A 23594-nucleotide genomic window follows, 5' to 3' on the forward strand; every position below is an offset into this window, starting at 1 on the left:
GGTCTAAGACAGAATTTTGTTCTTTGTATTGGTTCCGCTAAACAGATTTTATATTAGAAACTCAGTAATATGCAAAAGCTTTGTTCTCCACCCTGAGGTAAAAGCTTATGTTGCAGATTCCAAAAGGAGGATTCAGCTTGCACTTACAAATACGGTACAAAACATATTTGTGTCCTGGAAGGTTTGCAAAGTTCCTCACGTGGAGGCATTTTGTGTTAGTGTTTAGAAACTATCCTATGTAACGTGTATTGCCGTAGAAGTGAATTAAATGACTCTTGGGAGGGTTTCATGGCTGATTATCCGTAAACGTTATCTTTACTATCTTAAACATTGTCTTTGTCTTTATCTTGAAAGACAGTTCTAGTCCCAGCCTTCTAATATACAAATTCCCAAAAGTTGGAGTTGTGAGGCTCAAAATTTTAGAGGACTAAATACCTCACTAAAATTAGTAGATCTAATAGCTTATTACACTTAGCTTAAAATACATTTTATTAGCCATTTCACGTGAAGTTTTTTTGTGCGCATGCCTCAGATTTGATACTTGGACTTACCAGGCTTTTATTTTCAGATCCACAGCTCTACTTGGATGTTGATGAAATGAACAGACAATTCACGGAGACAAGCGAAGAACTCTACGATTCACTCATGAATTGTCACTGGCAACCTCTGGATACGGTCACTTCTGAAATCCCCTCTGCTATTTAAGTGTCTTCTAGAGCATGACCGTTAGGACCAAAGTGCTAAAACTACATTTCTTCTACATTATTCTAGCTCATAAGTTTTAAAGCACAATGATAGGTTGGGTTTTTTTTGCTATGCTTTTGACAGTTTCTGTAATCTTTTTGTTCATCACTCCCTTCTTGGAGCATCATGAAGTCATGTAAATATTCGAGAAATGTAAAGAGGTAAATGGGGTCTAAAGATAGACTTGCCTGTGTAAATAAAAAATTTGTTTCTGCAAACCTGCCAGCAAGGGATTTTACTTGTACCTGTGTGCAGCACGTTCTCTTCCGGCTTATGGAATTTAACAAGGTAGTAAGGGTATTTCATCTGTCTTTATTTTTATATGGGCATTAGGACACAAGCAAAATCTAGCTTCCCCTTGTTTTCCTGGTTCCTTAGGTAAGCGACAAGCCAAGCCTTTCATGTGCTTGCTTAGACTGGAAGTATGTATGGGAGACACTCACAGGCCTTGCTATGGAAACACCTGTGCCCACTTTTTCCTGCAGGCTGCTGGCTCTAACTGTACTACTGATACATGCTAGGTCAGCTAAAATTGGCTTATAAATAGGGTATGTTAAGCATATGGAAGTGTAGACTTCAACTGCCATAGCTACAAACATCCCGTGGAATGAGGATGATGTCTGCTGGCACTCTCTGCATCAGCATTCAGTTTTCCCTTGCCCTTCTTACTGTTAGACTTCTCAGCTGACGCTTTACAGCGAAGAAATTGCTACAACATAATCCGTGTTCTTAAACCTAAAAAAAAAAAATCTTGGAGAAAACAACTTGCTGGTTTTCCCTCCTTGCTGGCAAGGAGAAAAATAGTCCACCAGGAACAACAAAAAAATCCTAGTAACAGCTCATTAAGTTATACCCTCTGCTACCCTCTCTGATTGCTCTGGTCTTCCTTCATTCGTGGTAATGAAGTTTTTAAAGCTCTGGTAGAAGGATGACAGCACTCAAGTCAAAGGAGATGAGAGCAATGAGGAAAGCTTTGCTTTAAGCTAGAGCAGTCTTGCGAGTTGCTGCCTTTATGCTGTTCTTATCTTGAAGGGTACAGAGTCTTTTCCAGTCATAGGGACTCCATAACCCTATGAGTATGGAGAAATAGTTGCTAATTAACAGTGTGTATAATAAGTAAGTGAGGCTGGAAACAAAAGAATATTCCTCCAAGAAAAAAAAGGAAGCAGAAATTACTGTACTTAATAGCTGGGGAAGCTGTTAAAGCTAGTTGACACAGTTCTGGTACTGCCGTGTGTGTTTTGGGGGCAACATAAACCATAATTGCTGTGATGGCAGGTAAGAATCCAATTCTTTTTTATGGCTTAGTGTAGTCAGTGAAAGCAGTGGTCCTAAGCTGCATGCTGTTCTTAAATGTAATGCAAATTCTCTTTTGTGACTCCTCAGTACTTCCAGGTTACTTGTAGCTGATCACCAGCAACTGCTTCTGTTAGCTATTAGCTGTTGGGTTTTTGCTAGGAATACTTTCAGTCCTGAATTGAAATGATGACATCCTGAAACAGAAGAGGCTCTTGGAGTATTGTAGGAAGCACATTCTTCCTGGTTCTAGTGCAGGTGTAGACGTAGGAGGAGACAGAAGGCAAAGAACCTCACATAGGTGGAGGGGGTGAGGTGGCATCACAGTTAGAGCTGTTGCAGTTAACTCTTCCCAAAGCATGAAAGCAACGTGGCTGGGAACAGGGATTTGTTGGGTTGCTTCTTTGTGTGAGCCAGGGAGTCTTTTGAGGGGCAGATTAATAAGAATATGACACAAGGTAGAGGTGGAATAGATGAAGCAAAGAATTTGGGTGGGAAAAGGGTTGCTTGTACGTGTCTATGGAATTGTTTCAGGGGACTGAGCTGGGGCAAATTCAAGATAATAGATGCAGCCTCCTTGAATTTGGATGGCAGTGCTGAAGCTTCAAAACCTTACAAGGTTTGATGCCACTGCAATTGTAGTGCATAGCTGTGGTACTTGAGCTCAGAAGTGCAAACTGCACAGGATTTTTTTATCTATTTTCTTCAACGTGAGCAGCAAAACATCTTCCAGGAATGTGCCTGGGTGCTACGCTGCTTTGACACGGCTTGCTTTGCATCACCAAACACAGTAGTTAGGTTGCATCGAGTACTTTGTGGAAACATTCATTGTGTTGTCACCCAGAAATGGGATGCTACAGATATGTGTTGGCCCGGCAGTATCAGTGCTGGTTTTTGGCCTTTGAGAGGTTGGTCCATAACATGTGACCTGTGTAACGAGAGGCCCACATAGATTGGTGACTTCATTAAGTCTGATGCTGTGGTGGTGTGTGACCCAAGGCCCTGAACGTCAGAAAATCAGGCTGTGGCCACCTATTTTATGCAGACTTTGCCTATTAACAAGGTCTCTACACTGTACGTTAGAGACGTGCGCCTCCTTTTCCGGACTAGATAGCGAAAATACCAGTTTTGTAGTTCAGTGAATGAGATTGGTTGGGCTGTTTGTTCTCCAGAGCTGAAAAATGTTGGGAGTGTATTCTCTTGGAGTCCACAGAAATGAAAATGATGAGAGGAAGAGAACGTTGGTTGCAGCCCGCGTGCTGCTGTTATAAAGTAGTTCTCTGATGTCTTTTTCCCTCTGCTGAGACTTATCAGCCTATCGTCCTTTCCTGTTAGGAGCGCATACCTGGCTTGGGATGGTGTGCGCAGGGCAGATTCTTTACCGTAAGAGCACAGTGAATGCCAGACTTCTTCCTGTACTGCCGTGTTAACCGTGAGTCACAAATTCAGGAAGCAGTGATTGCATCGGAACTGCTAGAATGCTTTGCGGAGTCTTTTTACTGGGTAAACTTCACAGCTGCAGTTACAACTTCCAGCCTGTGTTAGCTGAACACATCGTACTGGTGCCCGCCATCAGTTTGACAAAGATGGGATTGCAGTAGGAACTTGCTTTTTTCCTTCTTTTTAATTAAACAAGTCTTTGAAGCAACTTTTCCAACACCGCCATACTTCACTTCTTCCAGTTATTTTCTGTTTTACTTAGCTGAAATGTTTTTTTTTCTTCCAAGCTTGAGGAAGTTTTCTACAAGAATGTCCCGTAATGATTTCATAAACTCTTTTCGTTGTACCTAGCTGCAACAGAGAGTGGGGGGAAGATTGATCAAATGGTGATGATCGCTGTCATTCTGCTGGACACGCAGATACTTGCCTTTCGTTTTGGCTCATTTCTAATACCAATTAACTTCAGTGCCTCGCGTTAATAGACACCGTTTGACTGCATCGGCAAATGTTTCTGAGTCGTGAGTGTCATTAAAGGCCTGTCACCCTATGGAAATCCTTCTAAATAAGAAAAATGGCATTCAAATAAATAAATAAAGCAGCGTTTGAACTTATGAGCAAACCTAGCGTAGCTGCCTTTGACGCTGATCTGGAGGAGAAAAATCACGTTATCACACTACTATGGTTGCCTTAATAGGTTTGGTGTACATGAGGGAGGGAAGTATTATGTGATGTTTGCCTAGCTATTACATGGCCGATGCAGGAGGGGTTTTAGTCAGTTCCCTGAGCACGTATTGTTGCAGAAGTCGGTGATTTCACTGCCCAATGTCTGTTATTAAGGGCACGATTCATGTCCCGTTATCGTTTTTATTCTTTATTTATGTGTTTATTTTCTGGGGCGGCGATCTGTCACGATGCCCATCGTTCCCCTGCCGTGGGGTAGAATTTAGCGTGACGACTGCCTCCCGGACCAACGGGGCCACGAATCCGGCCTAAAACACTGCTTGTGCGTTGGTTGTCGGCGTGGGGGCTGTTGGTTGTCGGTGCGGGGGTATCGGTTGTCGGTGCGGGGCTTTTCTGACGAGCACTGTGGGCTCGGGGCGCCGTCCCACGCCCGGCGCGGTGCTGCGGCACACCAGCGGTCGGCGCCACGGCGCGGGGAGGCTCTGGAGGTGACTCCTAGCCCCGTGCTTACGGTGGCCGGGCCGGCGTTCATTATGGCGGCCGGGTCCTGAGGGCGGGAGCGGGAGGGCGGCGGGACCGGGACGGGACCGGGGCGGGGCGAGGAACGGGAGCGGCAGCGGGAGGGGGGGGCGCGCGTTCCCGTGAGGGGAGGGGGCGCGCGAGGGAGGGAGGGGGAGGGTGTGAGAAACACTCCGTAGCCAATAACTTGGGCTCAGGCGAGGAGCTCGGCGAAGCAGGAATTTATTCGCGATCGCAGTGGCGGGCGTCCCGTCCGTGCGAGGACTACCGCACACCAAATTTCCCTGGTGTATTGCCAAGCACTTCCCCGTGCAAGGGCTTACCATACACCACATTTCCCGAGACTCTTCCTTTCTCTCCCTTATCTCACGCTTCGTCCGTCTCCGGCCGCGCCCCTCGCGGAGCTGCGGAACCGCGGATCAGGACTCCACACTCGCTCCGTACAAAAGTACGTCTCAATCACACGGCACACAGAGTCTCACCCGACCCCCAAGGCAATACTTCCTATTTCTTACCTTGGTCTGTGCACAGAGTTACCGGATCAATTCTCAAAGCCGGAGTGCCTGCCTTCTTCCCTTCCCCACTCCTTCACGGATCCTGCCTCTTTCATCAGTCTCGGGCCCTCTGTCAGCTCTCCGCAGAACCGCCGCCGTCGATGCACAGGACCGCTGAAATCAGCGGGGCATGCCTTCCTGCTGCTGCGGCGGTGGGGCTCCCCAGTAGGCGACTGGCTCCCGGACGAGCCCCCAAATTGTGAGAAACACTCCGTAGCCAATAACTTGGGCTCAGGCGAGGAGCTCAGCGAAGCAGGAATTTATTCGCGATCGCAGTGGCGGGCGTCCCACGAGCAGGAGCGCCCCTGCTGGTTCCAAAACCCAGTTTATATACTTTTTGATGACGGGACCCTCCCCTGTTTCCCCACTGAGGGGGTGATCCAGGCTCACAATCTGTCTGATGCTTCCCAGACAATGCATGGCCTTCAGTTGCCGGCCTGTTAAATTTCGAATTTCTTTCGACTTTTTTACTGGTTGAAGCGGTAATGTTTCTTCACTTACCTGACTTGACTCAACACCGTGATTTTCCCCGAATTGTTCTACGGAGTCTGGTTGTCTGCATTTTACAAGGTCGCCTGCTAAGCGTTCTTATCGCTGCAAGCACACCTCGATACCCCATTCCTTACCTTTAAACAACGTAACTCTGCAAAAACAACATTTTTATTCCCACGAGGGGCAGGGCAGGCCCCGCGGCGCGTGGCGGCGGGGGGCGGGGGGGCCCCGTGACGGCACCGAACGCGGGGGGGGGGCGGTATGGCCTCGGGCGGCGCGACCGGTAGCGGCGCGACCGGCAGCGGCATGGCCGGCGGTGGCAGGGCCGGTGGCGGCGGGGCGCCGGGCGGCAGCCCAGGAGCCCGATCAGGAGGAGGAGGAGCAGGAGGAGGAGGAGGAGGAGGAGGAGGAGGAGGAGGAGCGGCCGGCGGCAAGGTGAAGAGGCGGCGCCACCGTTTGGGCGCCGCGAAGCCCCCCTGTGCCAGGAGCAAGCGGGTGAGGAGCGGCCCCCCCACAGCGGGCCCTTCCCCCTCAGCCCACCAGTTACCCCCTTACTTACCCCCTTACCTTACCCGCCCCTTTATCCCCTTAGTTACCCCCTACCCACCTCCTTACCCCCTTAGTTACCCCCTCGACCGCTTAGTTACCCCCTTAGTTACCCCCTCAACGGCTTAGTTACCCCCTTAGTTACCCCCTCAGCCCCTTCCTAACCCCCTCAGTTACCCCCTCAGCCCCTTCCTAACCCCCTCAGTTACCCCCTCAGCCCCTTACTTACCCCCTTACCCCTCTACCCAGCCCATTACCCCCCTCCTCCCCCTCCCCTTCACCCCCAGCCCGCTGCCCTCAGGACCCCCAGTGCCACCCCCAGGGCTTTCCCCGCTCCCTGCACCCCTCCTCAGCCCATCATCAATTCTCTGAACGTTACCTGCCAGGCTTTGCTTCTCGTTTGTGCTGTAGGGTACAGCAGGTTGATGGTGAAAGCGGTCCGTCAATTCGGGGTGTGAAAATCCCCGTGCTGGAGGGGGGACGCGCCGAGATCCCTCCCAGCAGCTCTTTGCTAAGAAATGTCAGGACGCCCAGAGAGATGCTCTGGAGATGCCCTCTGCACATGTTTGTTCAGCCAAAACCTCTCCGCTATTAAATGAGCAACGTAGCTGAGGGGATTGATTATCATATGCAAAACCAAGGGAGCGCTACGCATGGATAGCTGCTCATTTAGGTTTTTATCACTTGCAGAAATGCCAAGTCCCTTATACCACATATTGACAATCAATCTTGTCCATCTAAAGCTGGCCTGGAAGGGCAATGCAAACATTCCCCACGCTTACAGAGCAACCGTTGAAACCTCTGGCTTGAACAGTGCATTAATGTTGAAAGTGCCATAGCTTGCGTGTGCCGACACTGTGTAGCTAACTGATAAACCTTACACGTGGATTGAAAATAATCAGTGGAGATGGTTTTCTAACTTTTCCATTGTCTGTTATCTCTGCGTGTTTTCCAGTAGGTTTATTTAAAGAGTGTGCCAGAGCAAACACGTGCGTGGGGATATCTGGGGGATTCTGCACAGAGAATGGCTGCTGCACATCCAGCGCAGATCAAATTAACAGTAACTTATCAGGGAAGAGTTTTAATGATTTGATAAATAGACAAACTGATAGGTGTTACATGTGTGCATTTATTATAGCAGTTAGCTTTGTAACCAGACGAATCGTGCAAATGTTCATAACGTAAAAGGACGAGCTTTGAGCAGATAGCTTGCTTAGAGCATTTGTCAATTAATTTCAGTTTATTTTCAATATCATGTCCACTCTGCAGAAGGTTCTGTGGCTTAATGTTAATTGTCTCTCAGTGATGCAGTTGGGGAGGCACGAAAGCGACCGATGCGATTTTGTGAGGTTATACCTCTGGTTCTGATCCCTACCCCGCTGTTTTTCTCATCCTTCCCCCTACAACTTTAGTCGATAAGTCGATTCTTAGAAATACTTAAATAGATGTGTTTTTTGTGCTTGTGATCATAATTACAGCCCACCAAACCCTCTGTCTCTTACCATTAAGCTCTGAAGGTGCCTGGGCACTGTAGGCAGTATAGTTAGCAGCTTCAAAGTTCCTGGGAACTAGTCCTGGATCTAATTTACCTTTTTTTTTTCCCCCTGCCTGCAGGAGGGATGATTAGCAGGATGCCTAGCTCATGATTGTCAGCTTTCTGGATATTAATTTTTATTATTAATTTTTATTATTAATTATATTCATTTATATTAATTTATCTTTTATTTAACCGTAGTTCCTGGGGCTTTCGGTCAGGTGGGAATTCTCCGATCGTACCCGATGTATGCCGCAGAGTCAGTCTTCTACAAAATACAGCAACAGCTTTAGAAGGCTCTTGCAAGAGGAGGTGCTGGTGCTATAGCTATAGCTGTGTTTCTTCCAGGACATCTTCTGGGTTAGCCTGACTGTTGAGAGCAGAACTGGTTTTTGTGCGTATAGTCACTGCAATTCAGCATTACTAAAATTGAAAATATTTAGATTCACTGATTTTAATGGGTAGTATGGTCCTGACTGTCGCAGTAGATAATTGCTGAACTTCTGGTTTAGTTGGTTTTCACGGGAGGGTGCGAAGAGGAAGAGTCCTGGAACAAGTCTGTAGGTCAGGAGCTGTTCAGGCGTAGAGTTTCCTGATAGCCTTGCAGATTGACGACCTGCTGGTGAATTTTGGCAGAGGTTTCAAAACTTTGAACCTTGCCAAGGTCACTTGGAAGTGCAGAAAGTGATAGGTAGTTGTAAATCAATCTTAGGTGAATTTAGGTTTACCAGAAGTGTAGCGATCCTATGCCAGGGATCAACCTCGTCGTCGTCTTCTGAATATTTGCTGTATAATATCTGTCTTCAAGGTCCGTGGAAGGTGGTATCCCAGCATATGCTGTTGACTGCGTTTCTGTAATTAAACAAGTGTTTTTTCTTTCAAGCAGGGATTAATTAGCAGAATGACAGAAACTGTGAAAAATATTGTACCGGCCTGGCTGCAGAAGTATTTCAATAAGCGTGAGGAGGAGTGTGTAGACAGAAATGAATCTGCAAACCAGGAGGAGACTCCGGTAAACTATCACCACGATTATTCAGATGAAGATACCATAATCGATGAGAGATTCACGCCTGAACCAGCAGGAATTAGTAGACGAGGTATGTGAAAAATCATTTGGAATTCTGGCCATCTGTATTTATTCACAGATTTCTAGTTTTGAATCTGAATTTCAAAAGGAAATTGGAATGAGGGTTTTGACAGAATGAAAAAAACCCAAAAAAAGTCAAAACAACTGTTTGTGAAACTGTCTTAGCTTTAAACTGTATACACAGTTACGAAGCATACATCTTATGCTCTTGGAAGGCATCAGTTAACTTTAGGTACTCTATTAGCCAGGTGCTAAATGCTGAAAATAAGTCATTTGCAAGTGTGCTGGGTTGCATTTTCCATCTTTTAAAAGATATGGAATGAAAATCTGTCTAATTGCCTAAGGCAATTAAAAAAATTAATTTGTTTTGCAGTCTTCGAAACAAAAGACTAGATGCTAGAATGGCAGAGGAAAATTCCGTCTCGTGTCCCGACTTTGTTTGTTTTGTTTTGTTTTTTTTTTTGTTTTGGGCTTTGATCAATTTAGTAAAGTTCCTCGTTAACTTGATGGTGAACTGGGGAACTTGTGCACGGATGTGGTTTATGAGATTATTATCCTTAAAATATTCAATAACTTTAAGGTCTACGCGGGGGGAGGGGGTGTCTTTGAAAAGGTATTTGGACCGTTGGCAACGAGGTTTGCAACTCCTTTACCTCATGAAAGATTAATTTGTCTTATATCCAGTGCCTCTCACTGTTCCTGTAGTCCTGTTGTATAAATTTGCATCTATTCTTATTTGAGTTTCTCTTAAATTAGCTGTTTTGGGGAAGTCAGCTTTTAATAAGTGAAGAAGTTTTGTCTGAGCGTGCGTAGGTAACCATAGATAATGTGGAAAGTCAGTTGCTTCTGTTGTTGGCAGAATCAAAAAATAAGGAGGAAATATCTTTGCCTCCAATCTCATCTAATTGTAAACAAGGAGATTGATGGCTTTCTGTGTAGCTGTAGCTTGGGAATGAGTTTGGAGAAAAGAATAGAGAAGGTCTTCGTGACTGAGGAACACATGTTGGCTTTCCTATGTAACTGCGTGAAAGGAGCTTTCAGTAAGAACAGCTGCACTGCAAGCTTGCTAACTCCAGGAGATCAGGAGCAGGTGGACACCCTGGAACCTTTTGCAGCTTATGTTGCTGTCCGTGGGTGTTGCTTACTATGCTTAAGAATAAGATTATTTTTTTTAATTATTACTACATTTTGAAACCAATGTGTTTCTTCAGTTCTGAGGTATCAGTGTGCTGGAGCCTATATTGGGTGGCCTTCCGCCTGAAGAACTTTCTGTATCTCAAACGGTGCTGTCCTAAAAATCTGCTCATGGTTTGGAGAGCTAATTAGTGGTACTGCAGTGGTTATGAAGATTGAACTAACTAGTTTAAGCTTCAGTTCAAGTATCAAGAGGATAGTGGCTCAAAGTCATTTGAATTGCCCAGATTCCTGGGAGAGACAGTAGGCTTTCATCAGGCAAAATACCCATGAATAGTTCCATTCATTTAGCAAGATAGACTTCAAGGCCACCTATTCCAGGCCACTGGCATTGTTTGCAGACCCTTTGCTTCAAGAGGGAAAAATGCTCGTCTGGTTACTTGGGTCAACATCCTTGTCCCTTGGGTCAAAATCCCAATAGTTAATGGGTAGGAGATGATGTTTTGCGTCTAACGTGAGCTGATATGGAAGAACTTGGGAAAAAAGTACTGCAAACGTTCATTTTCATGTTGTGTATTCAGATTAATGTAACCTTTGTTCCAATATTATGGAAGCTGCAGTGTTATCTGTAATTTACCGTGTAATCTCAAATTTTGTAAAGCTTATTGCAAGCTGTACATGGGAGAAGGAGTATATATGTTTGATTTAGTGAACGGCCAAGTCAGCGTTAGAGCATTTGAGCACGGGGTCAGAATGTGGTGTTGTAAAACCTCATAGTTAACTACTTCTGGATGCAACATTAATACTGTGTATCGCAAGCAGTGTTGTTGTTGTAGCCAGACAGTTAGATGCAACCGTATCTGGGTGAGGAAGAAGTTAAATTTGGCTTCTCTCTTTTTGCGCTTAGAACTTGGCAATAGCATGGCTGTCGATAGGAAACAGGTTTTGGCTTCTGTGAGCTTGTCTATAGCAAAGCTAATTATCTCCCTGTTCTTGTCTAGAACCATCCACAAGTAGATCAGCACTGAACTTCCCAGTTGTGTTAACAAGGCCCTCTCTTCATCGGAGCCGTCTGAATTATACCATGCTGGATTCTCCTGTCCCACCTTGTCAGCCCTCGACATCTTCTATATTTGGCATTGGCAGTCCTAGGCTGTCCTTCATAAAAGAAATAGAAGATTCTACCTCTCAACAAGACGATGATAACATCTCAACAACCAGTGATTCCTCCTCTAGAGCATCTGATGAAGGTGATTTTTGTGTTCTCTGTTTAATTGACTTTTTTTTTAATGTGAAGTACCTTGCGTTCTTTAATATTCCACATCACCTTAGTAAATAAAATAGGTGAATGTCAACTTTGGATGCGAGAATTAAATTGAATTTTTAGTGTTTTAGAAGTATATAATCCTATCACCTTTTTAATAGAAGCGTGCTTTGGAATACGTTTATGATACCCTGATGTTAGAAAGAGTCAATGCTGAAATATACGCATTCAGCTAGGTTATATGTAAATTTTGAACTGGGACGGTAGGAAATCAGGCTGACTTGCCGTAACTTGACAACTAGGCTGATTGTCTAGAAGGAAGAGTGACTCAGAATATCTAACAGACAGCTGGTTAAATGTGAATAAGTGCAGGTGACAAATAGGAACACGAGATGTTTTCCTGTGTTTCAGCAAGAGAAGATAAAGAAACTACTCTGACATAAGCTATAGGCTGTTTTTTGACCTTTCTTGGTAGAAGGCTTCAGCTGTCAATACTTTCATGTCTTTTGCCAAATTCATTGAGGAAAGCACACCATTTTAAAATAAAAAATAAGCATCGTGTCGATGTAGGTTGGTACGTAGGTCTTCTCGCTGAAAGGGCGAACAGCAGGTTTGCAGCTTTTTCTAGTCCCCCATATAGACAGGGACTGACGTGTGCTCAGCAGGTTTTGCAGAGAACTTTTGTACAGCTGAGAGTAGAGTTGCTGGGCTTTAGCAATATAACCTGAGTGCACTAGAACTTTCTGGTGTGTCTTCGTAAAACATACATGGGCAGAAGATCGTTAACTCTTAGAGCAGCCTTTGGGGAATCTTCCAGGTTTAAAACCTGTGCGATTATGATCTGTGCTGGCCTCCAGCCTTTTACCAACACAGAAAAAAGCTTTGTCCGTACAAATGCACTGATGTTTATGCGGTCCTCTTTTATCTTAGCCTGAAGGAAAAAAATATCTGCATTGGAAGCACAGTATTAACTTGGTAAGATTGCTGAAAACTACTTGCAGCTCTGTGAACAGTTTTCAAGTTTGTAGGTGATACTTGGTTTTCAGTCTGTACGTGAAGTTGATCTATTTAAAGAAGCTGAAGTCATGCTTATTTTTCTGTATTGAAGAACTTGAATTAGTGTGATCTTTATTGTTAAAGTTCTGTACGTACGAGAGGCATTTACATCTAGCATACGTCATTTTGGCAGATGTTGCAGTTTTAAAAAATACTTCATCGTCACTGCTCTGGCCCACACAAGATGAAAGAACTCATTCCCTCTCGCAGCATTCTGCAGCTAGCTCTAAGAAACCTGCATTCAGTTTATTTGTTTTTGGAGGACTGTGTCCTGTAAGTACTGCACAGTATTTCTTTTAATCAGTTTGAATGTGTACCTGTTTTTCTATCCACTTCTCATACTGTGTTTCCGTAGGTACGTGGAAGCACGTCTGTTTTTAAGCAAAACCAGCTTGGGTTTTCTCCATTTTACCCCGGAAAGACGGCCTATGCCGGTGGTGCAGCTGTAAGATCAAGGCAGCCAAAGACGGAACCTTATCAGGTATGAGAAAAGTAGTGTAGTGGGAAATAGTGATGGAAATAAAAAAAGCAGCACTGCCAAAGGAGCTTTGAGCAGGGAGCTGAATATGTGGTAACAGTTGCTCTTCTGCCCTCTTGGTCTACAAAAATAGACGAGATTGATTTCTGTTTAAATTCTTTAATGACAGTTTTTACCACAGGTAATACTTGTCAGAAAGAACAAGAATGACAGTTTGGGCTAGTTGTTGGTAGTTGGGGTTTCCTCTGTTGTTAGGTCTTTCAAAAAATTCCATTCAAGTGCCATTGTCTGCCTCTGACTACATTACGTTAAAATAACTTGATGCAAAAAAACCAATGACAGCATAACTTTGAAAACTTGTGTTTATGGTAGCAAAAGCTACAGTAGTCAAACCTGGCTAATATTTATCTGTGGATCTTCTTTTCCAAGCATGCCTACATTCATGCTATGGATATGTTGTATAAACCTGCAGTCTTTGAAAATATCTAAAATCAACTTTGCTGATCCTTTGTTCTTCTGGTACACAGAGGCATGCAGGACTAAATGCAGTCCCAAGATAAGCAGTAACATGCTTTCTGTTTTGAACGATTCATATAGTTCTTGGAGAGAGTTATTTGCCCCCAAGAGTTCTTGGAAATAGCAAATAAAAACTGCTGACAACTCTGATTAGCTAGAGCTGAATCGAAAAGGAAAGTCAAATCAGGTTTGGTAGGAATGTATTTAAATGAAAGTGACTTTTATCGATAAATCAAAAGGAATTTGAAGAAAATGAAAACGCGGGTTTGCTGGCTCTGTTCTGACAGTCCATTTGTGCAACGGAAAAAGGGCAGTACAAGTACCTCACTTACGGGAAACCTTGAAACCTTGTGGTGCAAAGCTGGGAACCCTCTTTGGTCGGCTATTTTTGTTTTTTACAATATTACTGCATTATGGTAAAAAGAGGAACCAAAATACTAGGCTTTTAAAGGAGAGAGTAGCTTGCTTCTTGCTGCTTGCTGTGAATGACAGCAAGGTACTAGAGAGTCCAGCGAAGGGCCACCAAGAAGATCAAGGGACTGGGAGCACCTCTCCTCTGAGGAGAGGCAGGGACTGCTGGGCCTGTTTAGTATGGAGGAGATGAGGTTCAGGGGGGATCTTATTGGTGTATATAAATACCTGAATGGATGGTGCAAAGAGCATAGAGAGCCATTGTGTTTTCAGCGGTGCCCAGTGCCAGGTCAAGAGGCAACAGGCACAAACTGAAACGTGAGGCTCTGTCTGAGCATCAGGAAATGCTTTTGCACTGTGCGGCTGATGGAGCCCTGGCACGGGTTGCCCGGAGAGGCTGTGGAGTCTCCCTCTTTGGAGGTCTTCAAGAGCTGACTTGACATGGTCCTGGGCAACCTGCTCGGGGTGGCCCTGCTTGAGCGGGGGGGTAGACCAGGCGATCTCTAGAGGTCACTTCCAACCTTAACCATTCTGTGGTTCTGTGAGTCTCACTTGTGTTTTTACATGCTGCGTGGTCTGCTTCCTGTCTTCACATCGTGTGATAAGCACAGTGTGGTTATATGAGGGGTTTAACCTGGGAAGAAAAAAAGTCACACCAAAGGAAGTTTTTGACTGATATTTGAAGTTGGGTGGTGCAAATAAACAGTTTACTTTTTCAGTGTAATGTTTAGATCTGTTACAGTTTAAATCAGATCTTTATCTTTTAAGACAAAGATTTGCAGCCAACTTTAATCTTGGGGGAAGGGAGGAAGCAAGAGAGAAGTAAAACTAGTTCCTGGTTATGATTGTATACACTGATTTTAAGATGGTACACTTAGACCATCGTGAAACTCTGAGGTCTGTGTTGTTACTGAAAATGCTTTCTGTACCACAAGCCTTTTCTTGAGTTCTGTTTCCCTGATTACTGCTTCGGAGGCCTTAGCAGTCCTGGCATCATCCGTCTTGACCTTTTACAAGTACGGAGTTCTTTTATTGCTCGTGTAACAAGCACGTGCAAGATGCACTGAGGCCCAAGGTAAACTTCATTAAACTCCGAATGTATTCTCTTCTTTATGGCTTGAACTCCCAGTGACTGCATGTTTCTCTGTCATCAGAATATATTGATTGTATCATCAGTGTAGCCTTGGGACATAAAATACATGCCTCCTTAGCTGAGAATTGACCATTGTAACACTTAAAATGCTAATTTTTCAGGCACAAAAGAGAGCGAAAGCTAGACAAGAAACTGTGTGGTCCCACGCTACCTTGAGTACCTCAGCGTGGTGCATCTTGGAGGCAGTGGAGAAGCTGTCAACCGCTTTGTTGGTAAATAGCACTTCTTTTAATCTGTTTTTGCTTCATGTGTTTATAAAACTTAGTAAATGTGCCATCAAAGGATAAAGATAAAACTATTCTTCCTTACGCTGTGGCCGGTTTAATTTATTGCGCTATTTTTTCAACAGGATGCTAAAAGAATGACATCTCTTTTGCCGCTGTGTTGTGTAAGTTGACCATGAACCCCCACATTTTTGTTGCAGGGAACCCTCTCTCTCAGGAAAAAAAAATTGCCCTCTAATAGTTATGCTTTGTTTTTTCCCTTAGCCTCCGGACATAGATAAACCGGATATTACTGACTTCCAGTCCAAACGAAGAAAGGTAAGAACCAATAATGTCTTAAGCTGAGGTAGATAACTTTTTCAATGCTTTATCACTATTAGAAAAATTTTCTCAAACCTCAGTGACGACATAGACATCAAATCAAGTTAATATTGGCATGTATCCACAGTAGATGATGGGCTGTGAAGATTACTCAGGTTAAGAATTATGTTATCTTTGTAAGTTGAGAGCAACAACTCTAGAACACACCAAGTCGTTTTATCTTGTCCCCCAACTTGGGGTGAAGCTGCATATTAAAATTCCCGTTGAGGCAAGTTTTCTCTTGAAGAAATGATCACAAATAGAAAAATACTGATTGAGTGGTCATATAGACTTTGTACAGACTTCCGTGTTCATTCGGGCACAGAAAACTAGTTTTTGTGCTTTTTATCACCATTCAAAGTAAAGAGGAGGAAAATTGTTAATTTCCGACGCTATAAATCTTACGCTCCTAAATTCCTATTTGGAGGTAGCACAGAACTGGTGAGAATGCTGTGGTAAAGCATGATTTCCTTTCATTTTGTTTAAAAAATGAAAACTAGTCATCTTTTTTTGATGACTTTAGTTAGGGGTATCATTAAATTGCAAAACTGTACCAGGCACAATAGCTCTTGGTGTATTAAATGCCTAACTGGGGGAATTAATATTTTTCATTTTTACCTTTAAAACCAGCGATGAACCATCGTTGGAGTCTGATAAATTTTCCATAAAATTAAATGGGCATCTCTTTCTGCAAAAACATCTGTGTTTCCAGTATCAGTCTGAGTGTACAAATGACCACTTGTTAAGTGTATGGGCTTCTTAGGCTGGAAATCAAAGTGGACAGTAATACTGGTTGCTTATTGCTTTTAACTCTTTCAATCTCTGTATTGTTTAGCCAGCACAATCTCCATTTGGTAAAGTTCTAAAATGAATGTAGCAGCAACTGCTTAGTTTTTAGGGGGGTAGAGGTTTTTTTTTTTCTTTTTCTTTTCTGACGCTATAAATCTTAACGCTCCTAAATTCCTATTTGGAGGTAGCACAGAACTGGTGATAATGCTGTGGTAAAGCATGATTTCCTTTCATTTTCTTTAAAAAATGAAAACTAGTCATCTTTTTTTGACGACTTTAGTTAGGGGTATCCTTGGGCTTATTAAATTGCAAAACCCTTAAATGACCACTTGAAGATCAGGTGACTGAAGGAAATAACAAGATGTGCAAACTTTTCATCTTCTGTTCTAATGAGAAAAGGGACAGTGTCTCAAGAAGTTTCTGTGCCAATTCCTTGATTGGATGGATGTATAATTAAGTTTACAATCACTTCAGAGTTTACAAACATCTCAGATTTCCTGGACCATCTTTTCACCATCTGCCAAATTACAAGGGCATGGAGAAGTGAAGTATATCATAAATATTATCCAAATAACTAAAACCAAATCTGGTGTGAATTCTCAGTTATATTATAGCAATACACCTGTGATAAGGCATTAAGAAAGATCTGCCAGATTTGCAACAGAGAGCCTGAAATTGTCAGCCACTAAATGAATGTTGCACGCAGCTGTCAGTGGGTGAAAGGAGATAGATTGTCTATTCATAATACTAGAATTCATAATGGTGGCGGGAGAAGGGTAGCCCGTGATGAGAAGCAATTATTTGCTGAGGAGACGATCGTGTGTTTTCCTGCTAAAGTGAACATGCGGTTGACGGAACACTTGTGCACTCGGGCTAAACTTCTGCAGTGGGTAGCAGTGATGTGGTATTTTTCTTATTTCAAGGAACTGTACCAGGCAGAATAGCTCTTGGTGTATTGAATGCCTAACTGGGGGAATTAATATTTTTCTTTTTTACCTTTAAAACCAGCAATGAACCGTCGTTCACTCGAAGTAGATTTGTGAACTTACATAAAACATGTCTTATTCAAGGTTTCAAACTGAATGTAATATTTTTTAGAAAGATGTATTTTTATATACTTTAGAGAGAGTGTGAATCCTATTACTAAGAGCTGGGAGATACTGTGAAATTAAAGCTGCAGCGTAAACAAAAATTTCCTGTTGGTATTGATTTGAACAATAGCATGCTTCCTAAGACTGTATTTTCTGATCCTTAAGACCGCAGGCGGAGCCATCGGTAAATCTTGTAGCCTTTAGGGTTTGTTTTCTGTCTGACAGTTCAGTTAAGTCAGTTTTGCAGAACACGCAGTGGTCTGTGTTAAAAATTAACTCTGGTCTGTGAAAATGCTTTGAAAAGGGAAGTCAAACCCACTACTTGAAGTGCATCTAATGCACATGTAAAGCATTGGATCATATTTTAATGAATGAGATTATTGTAAGACTGACAAGTTGGTTTTTTTGAGTGTGTTCTATTGTTTGTGTAACTTTGAAGAGGGAAAATGTAGGGAATGTGAAGCCCAGAAGCCTGTATAATTAGTTGCTTAACACTTCGAATGTTAAATTAATGAATTAAGCTACTGAAAAAAAAAAAAAATCACAGCGTGGGCAGAGGAAAAGATAGGAGCATATTCTAGGAACATGGGTTATTTTAATTATGGTAGCATGAATTATTTTGTCTATGAAGCTAACTGCCAAATTTTGAAATGGAATTCAGTCAGACTTTGGCTACTTATATATAGCTTTATGGATTTCGTTACTGGTTTTCTGGTGATTTCCCTCTACAAGTTGAACGGTCTTCAGAATTTTCAAATCGTATTCACTGAGTGCCAAGACCGATGGGGGGAGGTTTATAGTTCTGTAATTTGTTTTCATCAATAAATATTGGAATTAATTTGGGTGGACGTAAGGATAAATTGATTGCTGTTTCCCTTTCAAAGCTGGAATCCCAGAATGCATTCCAGCCTCCACCTGTTAAGAGACTTGTGACACCAATGGTAAACCGTCAACCGATGCGTTATACGCGGTATTCTGAACCATCACCGACTTCAACTACTCAGTCCAGCAAAATTTGCCAGAGAGTAGACACAAAGTACCAAGTGAGTACATTTTTGAGTCCTTATGTGCCTGTTTTTTTTTTCCAGTCTTGGAATGTTTCTCAAACCAATTGTTATCCTATCTTTGCAAAAAGTACTGATAGTATGTTTGAGGCGAGCTTTAAGGCAGTGGGAACCATTGTGAAATAGATTGAGCTTTTATGGATTTAATTCTGTTTTTGAAACACTCAGTGTCTTGTGGTTGTTTTCACGATGTCATGATGTGCTATTGAGTCATCCTGTTCTCAGTGAAAGAATATTAAAAGACAGAAATGTTTTCCTTTTATATTCTCATGTACACAAAGCTGTCACTGATGAAACATGCTCGTGTTCTGTGTAAACTATTCCAGGTGAGCTATGTGCTCCAAGTGAGAGTTCTGACAATGTGCTGAGTTATCGGTTTTGATTGCTTTGGAGTAGATGGAGTCTGATAAATTTTCCATAAAATTAAATGGGCATCTCTTTCTGCGAAAACATCTGTGTTTCCAGTATCAGTCTGAGTGTACAAATGACCACGTGTTAAGTGTATGGGCTTTTTAGGCTGGAAATCAAAGTGGACAGTAATACTGGTTGCTTATTGCTTTTAACTCTTTCAATCTCTGTGTTGTTTAGCCAGCACAATCTCCATTTGGTAAAGTTCTAAAATGAATGTAGCAGCAACTGCTTAGTTTTTAGGGGGGTAGAGTTTTTTTTATTCTTGTTTGTTGATAAATGATAGAAAACAGAAAAGTATGTCCCTTTTACGGGGTTGGCAAACACAAGTTTTGATGAAAACCCTCCCCCCCACACACACAATTTTTGTCATTTTGTTTAAAGTAATTACTTTCTTTGTTAGAGGATTTGACAAATTTGATTTAGTGTTCTATCAGTTTGTCCTCAATGCTGAGTGAAGCAGTGATGCTTACTTTAGCCCCAAAATTTAACTGAACTGTACCCACAATGCTGAATTAGGGAACAACGTTAAGTAGGTGAGGTGTATTCAGGGCTATAAAATTAAAAATAAATAAATAAAATAAAAACCACAAAAAAACACATGAAGTGGTTGTTGGTACTTTGTGTATTCTGTACATATTCAGCTAAGTCTTGAACTAAACTTAACTTGCAGGGGATGAGAGAGAAGACTTTGCCTGCAGAACAGCGAGCAGAACCATCTGAAAGGTATGACATCTATTAATTTAAAACTTACTTGAAGAAAGAAAGAAATCTCCTTTTTCAGTACGGTCTGCACCTGAAAGGTGGTGACAGTTCTCAGTAAAAGGAATGGGAAATCCAATGAAAATTTTGTATTTTGAGGGAGCTGCAAAGTCTGGATTGTGTTTGAAGATCAATATAACTTTGAGAAAATTGTTGTTTTTATGAAAGGAAGGAAGATGAGCAAGAATAAAAGTACTGATACACCGCTTTTTATCCCAAGTTTATCTTCTGAGAAGGATACGAAGATGGGAAACGAGGCACGTTATAATGCTGTATCCACAGAAAGGATCTTTGCTATTGGAGGCCTTATTTTTTCCTTCTACAGGAAATATGGCTCATTTTGTAGTTTAACTAAATCTGTAGCGTTACAAATTTTGCTTTGACAGATATTTCATGGTTTATAACTCAGTTTACTTATAACAAAATAATTTGTCCCTCTTAATGTTCCCTAGGGGAAAAGCTATTAGTTTTAGCTATTTAATTGCTTGCAGTTTGAAAGCTCTGTCCTAATGGGATGATTCTTTCTGAAGCATTCTTTAGAAGGTGAAGTAGGCGAAGTGAGTTACAGTTCAGGAGGATGTTTATTGATGTGTTTTTTTCTTTATTTTTTAAGCAAAAACATGGAGGAAGATTTATGATTTATTATTCTTTTTTTTAATACTCCTTTCATGATGAAGTTAATTGTCTGCTTTGAGTTCACATGAAGACCATGTGTTCTTTAGAATCATTTGAGGCCAAATGCTAACTCATCTCTAAAATAAAAAAAATCCAGCAGAATTAATTGAATTTCTTCTTGAGGAGACTGCTTTGTGTTATACTGCTTTCTTGGTTTAGGTCAAATGAGTTATCCTCCAGATAATATTGATGGCTTTTCCTTCTGGGCAAATGGTGTTTTGGGTAATAATGCTTGAGTTAAGGGACTTTGCACTCGGTTTTTAGGGAGTCGCTCTTTTCAAAGAACAGTAGCAGGGAATTTTGTTGACTCTATGCTCATCTGCCAAGCAATTCTTAGGTGACCATGGGCATTCTTTGGCTTGCAGAAAGAACTCAACACTTTGTTTTGGCATCTAAAAGTTGGACTTCACAACAACCACCTTTTTAGGGGTGGAAGCGACTGGCTTTAAGGTTCTGGTACAGGTGCAATCAGGTGCTGGGTTTTAATTATGTTTTTTTCAAACTGTTCTAAATTGTCTTTGTTAGAACTCCTTTCTACTTCTCCATTTAGGAAGGAGATACAGAAAACTCACACTGCTTTTGATTTCGTTCACAAAGTTTATTGCAGTGCCCTACCTTTTGTTTGTAGAGTAGGTAGTGGTGGTAGTGTTTTTTGTGATGCTGGTCTCTGTTGGGTGCCATGTTCTGGAGCAGGAGCACCACACTGATCTGCTGGCAAGAGTCCCTTTGGACAGTTGAGTTGGAATACTCAGTAAATCTCTGGCCCACCAATGCTATATATCTATGCGTGTGTGTGTATATATATATATATTTTATATCCTGAGTCCAATTGTAGATTAGACTTGCTTGAAGGCTGACAACTGTCTTTGCCCCCTTGAAGCTCACAGGTGTTAACAGAAAGAGGAATATGGGCTGTTATGGGCAAGCGATAGTTGTCTGAATGAAGATCTATTTTGATGTAAGACTTTTTTCAGAATTCTAATGGATTGACAGTTTGGATTAGAGAAAAGTCTGAGCATCTGCCTTAGGGATCTGTCTTCCTCTATGCAGTTACAGTGCTAAGCAGGCTGTTGTCAAGTATTTGACAAGTTTAGACCAGTTCTCCTCCTCAGTATTGTGGGAGTTTGACCTGGTGTCTTCCAGTGCGATCTAATGCACTTTTGTACTGACTGACTGATTGGCTGCAAGATAAGCTTTGAGGTCACAGTTTTTCCAGGCATACTTCATTTTCTTGCCATAGTACTTTTGTTAGAGTTATTCCCTATTCCACTTCTGGTTTGGGTTATTTTTTCCCCATTTGCTCTTGGATTAGGATATCTTTCTGGTTTTGAGCTAGGCTTTTTTAAGTACCAGAAAAACGCCTTTGTATGCCTTACAAAAGGGATCTGTATTCATGTCTGAAAAGACTTCTGGAATGTTGGCATACCCAAACACCTCTGCTGTTCCTGCTGATGGCCACATGAAAGCCAGAGCTGCTTCTGAAGCTTAGGCCATATTACCTTGCCACACAAGTCTAAGGCGTCCCTATTCTATCAGAGCTGTTGGCAGTGTTTCCCATGTGTATGTGTGCATATGTGCACTCTTTCTGTATTTTTGTGAGCTGTTCTTTTATATCCCTGCAAAAGATACACGTGCATCGCAGAATCAGAGAACCAGTCCTATTTAAAGGAAGCACTGGAAAATAACAATCTAAATCAGCTCTTCTATTTCAGGTCTTCTGGCTTAGTCATTGTTCCCATGTGAACGGTGCACTTATGTATGTCCTTTTCATTGCTGCTGTTAATAAAGTTTTTCCTATTTAGAACATCAAGTATTTACCAGCGTTTAGCAACTTGTGAGACAGCTTTAGTTTTTTTCTGATCAGCAGGTTTCAATTCTAGGACTAATAACAGCTCTAATATCTTGAAAAAAAATTTGGCTGGTGATTTTTTTTTCTCTTGTTTCCCCCAACTTCTGTACTGTCGTGTGCTAGCAATGTGACCAGCTACAAATTCAGTACTGCTGCGTCCAATGGTCTGTCTTCAGGAGTGAGTAGCGGAGGCGGCAAAATGAGAAGGGAAAGAGGAATACACTATTTATCAAGAGCTGTACAAGAACAGGTAAGTGACTCTTAAATTAATTGCTGTCACTGAGCTTGCTGAAGTAACTAGCTAAGTGTGTCAGTTTTATTGCATCATAGTAAATTATAACAATACCGCTTTATTTTTGCATTGTTTTTGTTTTCTTGTGGGTTTCAGAGCAGGCTCCAATTGATTTCCTGTCTTTGAATACCTGAACTTTGCTTATGTAATTTTGAAATTTTTAATTCTCTTACCTTGGAGATTCTTCAAACTATAACATTTCTCGTTAGCAATTGAATGAATGAGTCCTAAGAAGAGAAGTAATGTTTTGGTGAAGGTTTGTATAGTTTTTCTACAGGAATGATACTTGAAACGAGTGCCAAGTATAAAAAGAAAAAAAAAAGCTTAATTTTTGGTTTCATATTTAAGTCATACAGAAAGATATAGGCCAAGAGTTTGAAAGAGTAGTAGAAGACAGCATTCTGAATGTCTGCTAACGATGACTCAGTTTTTGATACTCACCAAACTCATTGTGAGAGAGTTTTTTTCTCATTTTAATAGGAAAAATCTATTCCATAAAACTATGACCATGAATATTCAGATTAATTTTTCTTTTATTGGATGTTATATAAGCTGCCTGTAAGTTAATTTAAGTATTTACGTTAATATTAAGTATTTAATTAATATTAAGTTAATATTAAGTATTTAAGTTAATTTAAGTTTCAAATCATTAAATGGGACTTCAGGATGATGCAATATAAAGAAATCGTAAACACTGTTGTTTATTCCTGTAACACAAATAAAATAATGGTCCAAATATCAAAAGTTCCATAAACTTTTCAAATCAAAACTGTGAAACAGATGTAAGCTACAGGATGCACTGAATATCAGTAGTACCAACTTACATCCCTGCCTAGTCATTTCTAAGTAGATCATGATAGTACTGTACAAATTTTGGTCAGATTTCCTATGCCATTTAAAACATAACTCATCCAATCTTAGTAATCAAATAAAGTAAGTGGCAGGGATGAAAATTGAAGTTGTTAAGAGGCTGTTTTCTGATTTTTATATTTGCATCCTGATACATGGTATAGACTGTATTTACCAGAACACAATCTTCAGTGCTGCTAGTCTGACTTTCTTTGGTGCTTTTTGTGTTTAGTTTGGTTTTTGAACCTACCTGCTTCTTTAAACATTACCTTTTTCCACGTTCACTGCTGTAGTGACTTTAGAAACTTTGGCAGCTATCCTGCCTA

The 23594-nt window shown here is 41.7% G+C and overlaps 2 protein-coding genes and 1 long non-coding RNA gene across 3 annotated transcripts in view; 2 read left to right on the forward strand and 1 right to left on the reverse strand.

Moving 5' to 3' along the window:
- Positions 1 to 959, forward strand: part of LOC310904016 (nuclear pore complex protein Nup153-like) — a 250767-nt gene extending 249808 nt beyond the window's left edge. Inside the window, exon 17 of the mRNA XM_083848164.1 lies at positions 569 to 959. The gene's annotated coding sequence lies outside the window, so the exon portion shown is untranslated. The remainder of the gene's footprint in view (positions 1 to 568) is intronic.
- A 2763-nt stretch (positions 960 to 3722) lies between these two features.
- On the reverse strand, positions 3723 to 5876 carry LOC310904174. The gene is made up of 2 exons (XR_014588101.1): positions 5196 to 5876; positions 3723 to 3831 (listed from the first exon to the last, which is right to left on the reverse strand). It is a non-coding gene; the product is annotated as an uncharacterized lncRNA (long non-coding RNA).
- Positions 5877 to 15426: 9550 nt separating this feature from the next.
- On the forward strand, positions 15427 to 22456 carry LOC310904018 (nuclear pore complex protein Nup153-like). The gene is made up of 4 exons (XM_083848167.1): positions 15427 to 15447; positions 18254 to 18412; positions 19515 to 19567; positions 22251 to 22456. Exons 2-4 carry the CDS (start codon positions 18308 to 18310, stop codon positions 22390 to 22392), a joined length of 300 nt encoding a protein of 99 aa, XP_083704293.1. The 5' UTR covers positions 15427 to 15447; positions 18254 to 18307; the 3' UTR covers positions 22393 to 22456.
- The last annotated feature ends 1138 nt before the right edge of the window (positions 22457 to 23594 follow it).

Source organism: Anser anser (assembly GCF_964211835.1).
Source record: "Anser anser genome assembly, chromosome: 9".
Taxonomy (NCBI): domain Eukaryota; kingdom Metazoa; phylum Chordata; class Aves; order Anseriformes; family Anatidae; genus Anser; species Anser anser.

Coding starts and splice junctions, on each gene's coding strand:
- LOC310904018 (XM_083848167.1), top strand. CDS start 18,308: ATGGTAAACCGTCAACCGATGCGTTATACGCGGTATTCTGAACCATCA. Junction 18,413..19,514: donor GAGTAGACACAAAGTACCAA/GTGAGTACATTT, acceptor CTTAACTTGCAG/GGGATGAGAGAGAAGACTTT. Junction 19,568..22,250: donor CGAGCAGAACCATCTGAAAG/GTATGACATCTA, acceptor GTCGTGTGCTAG/CAATGTGACCAGCTACAAAT.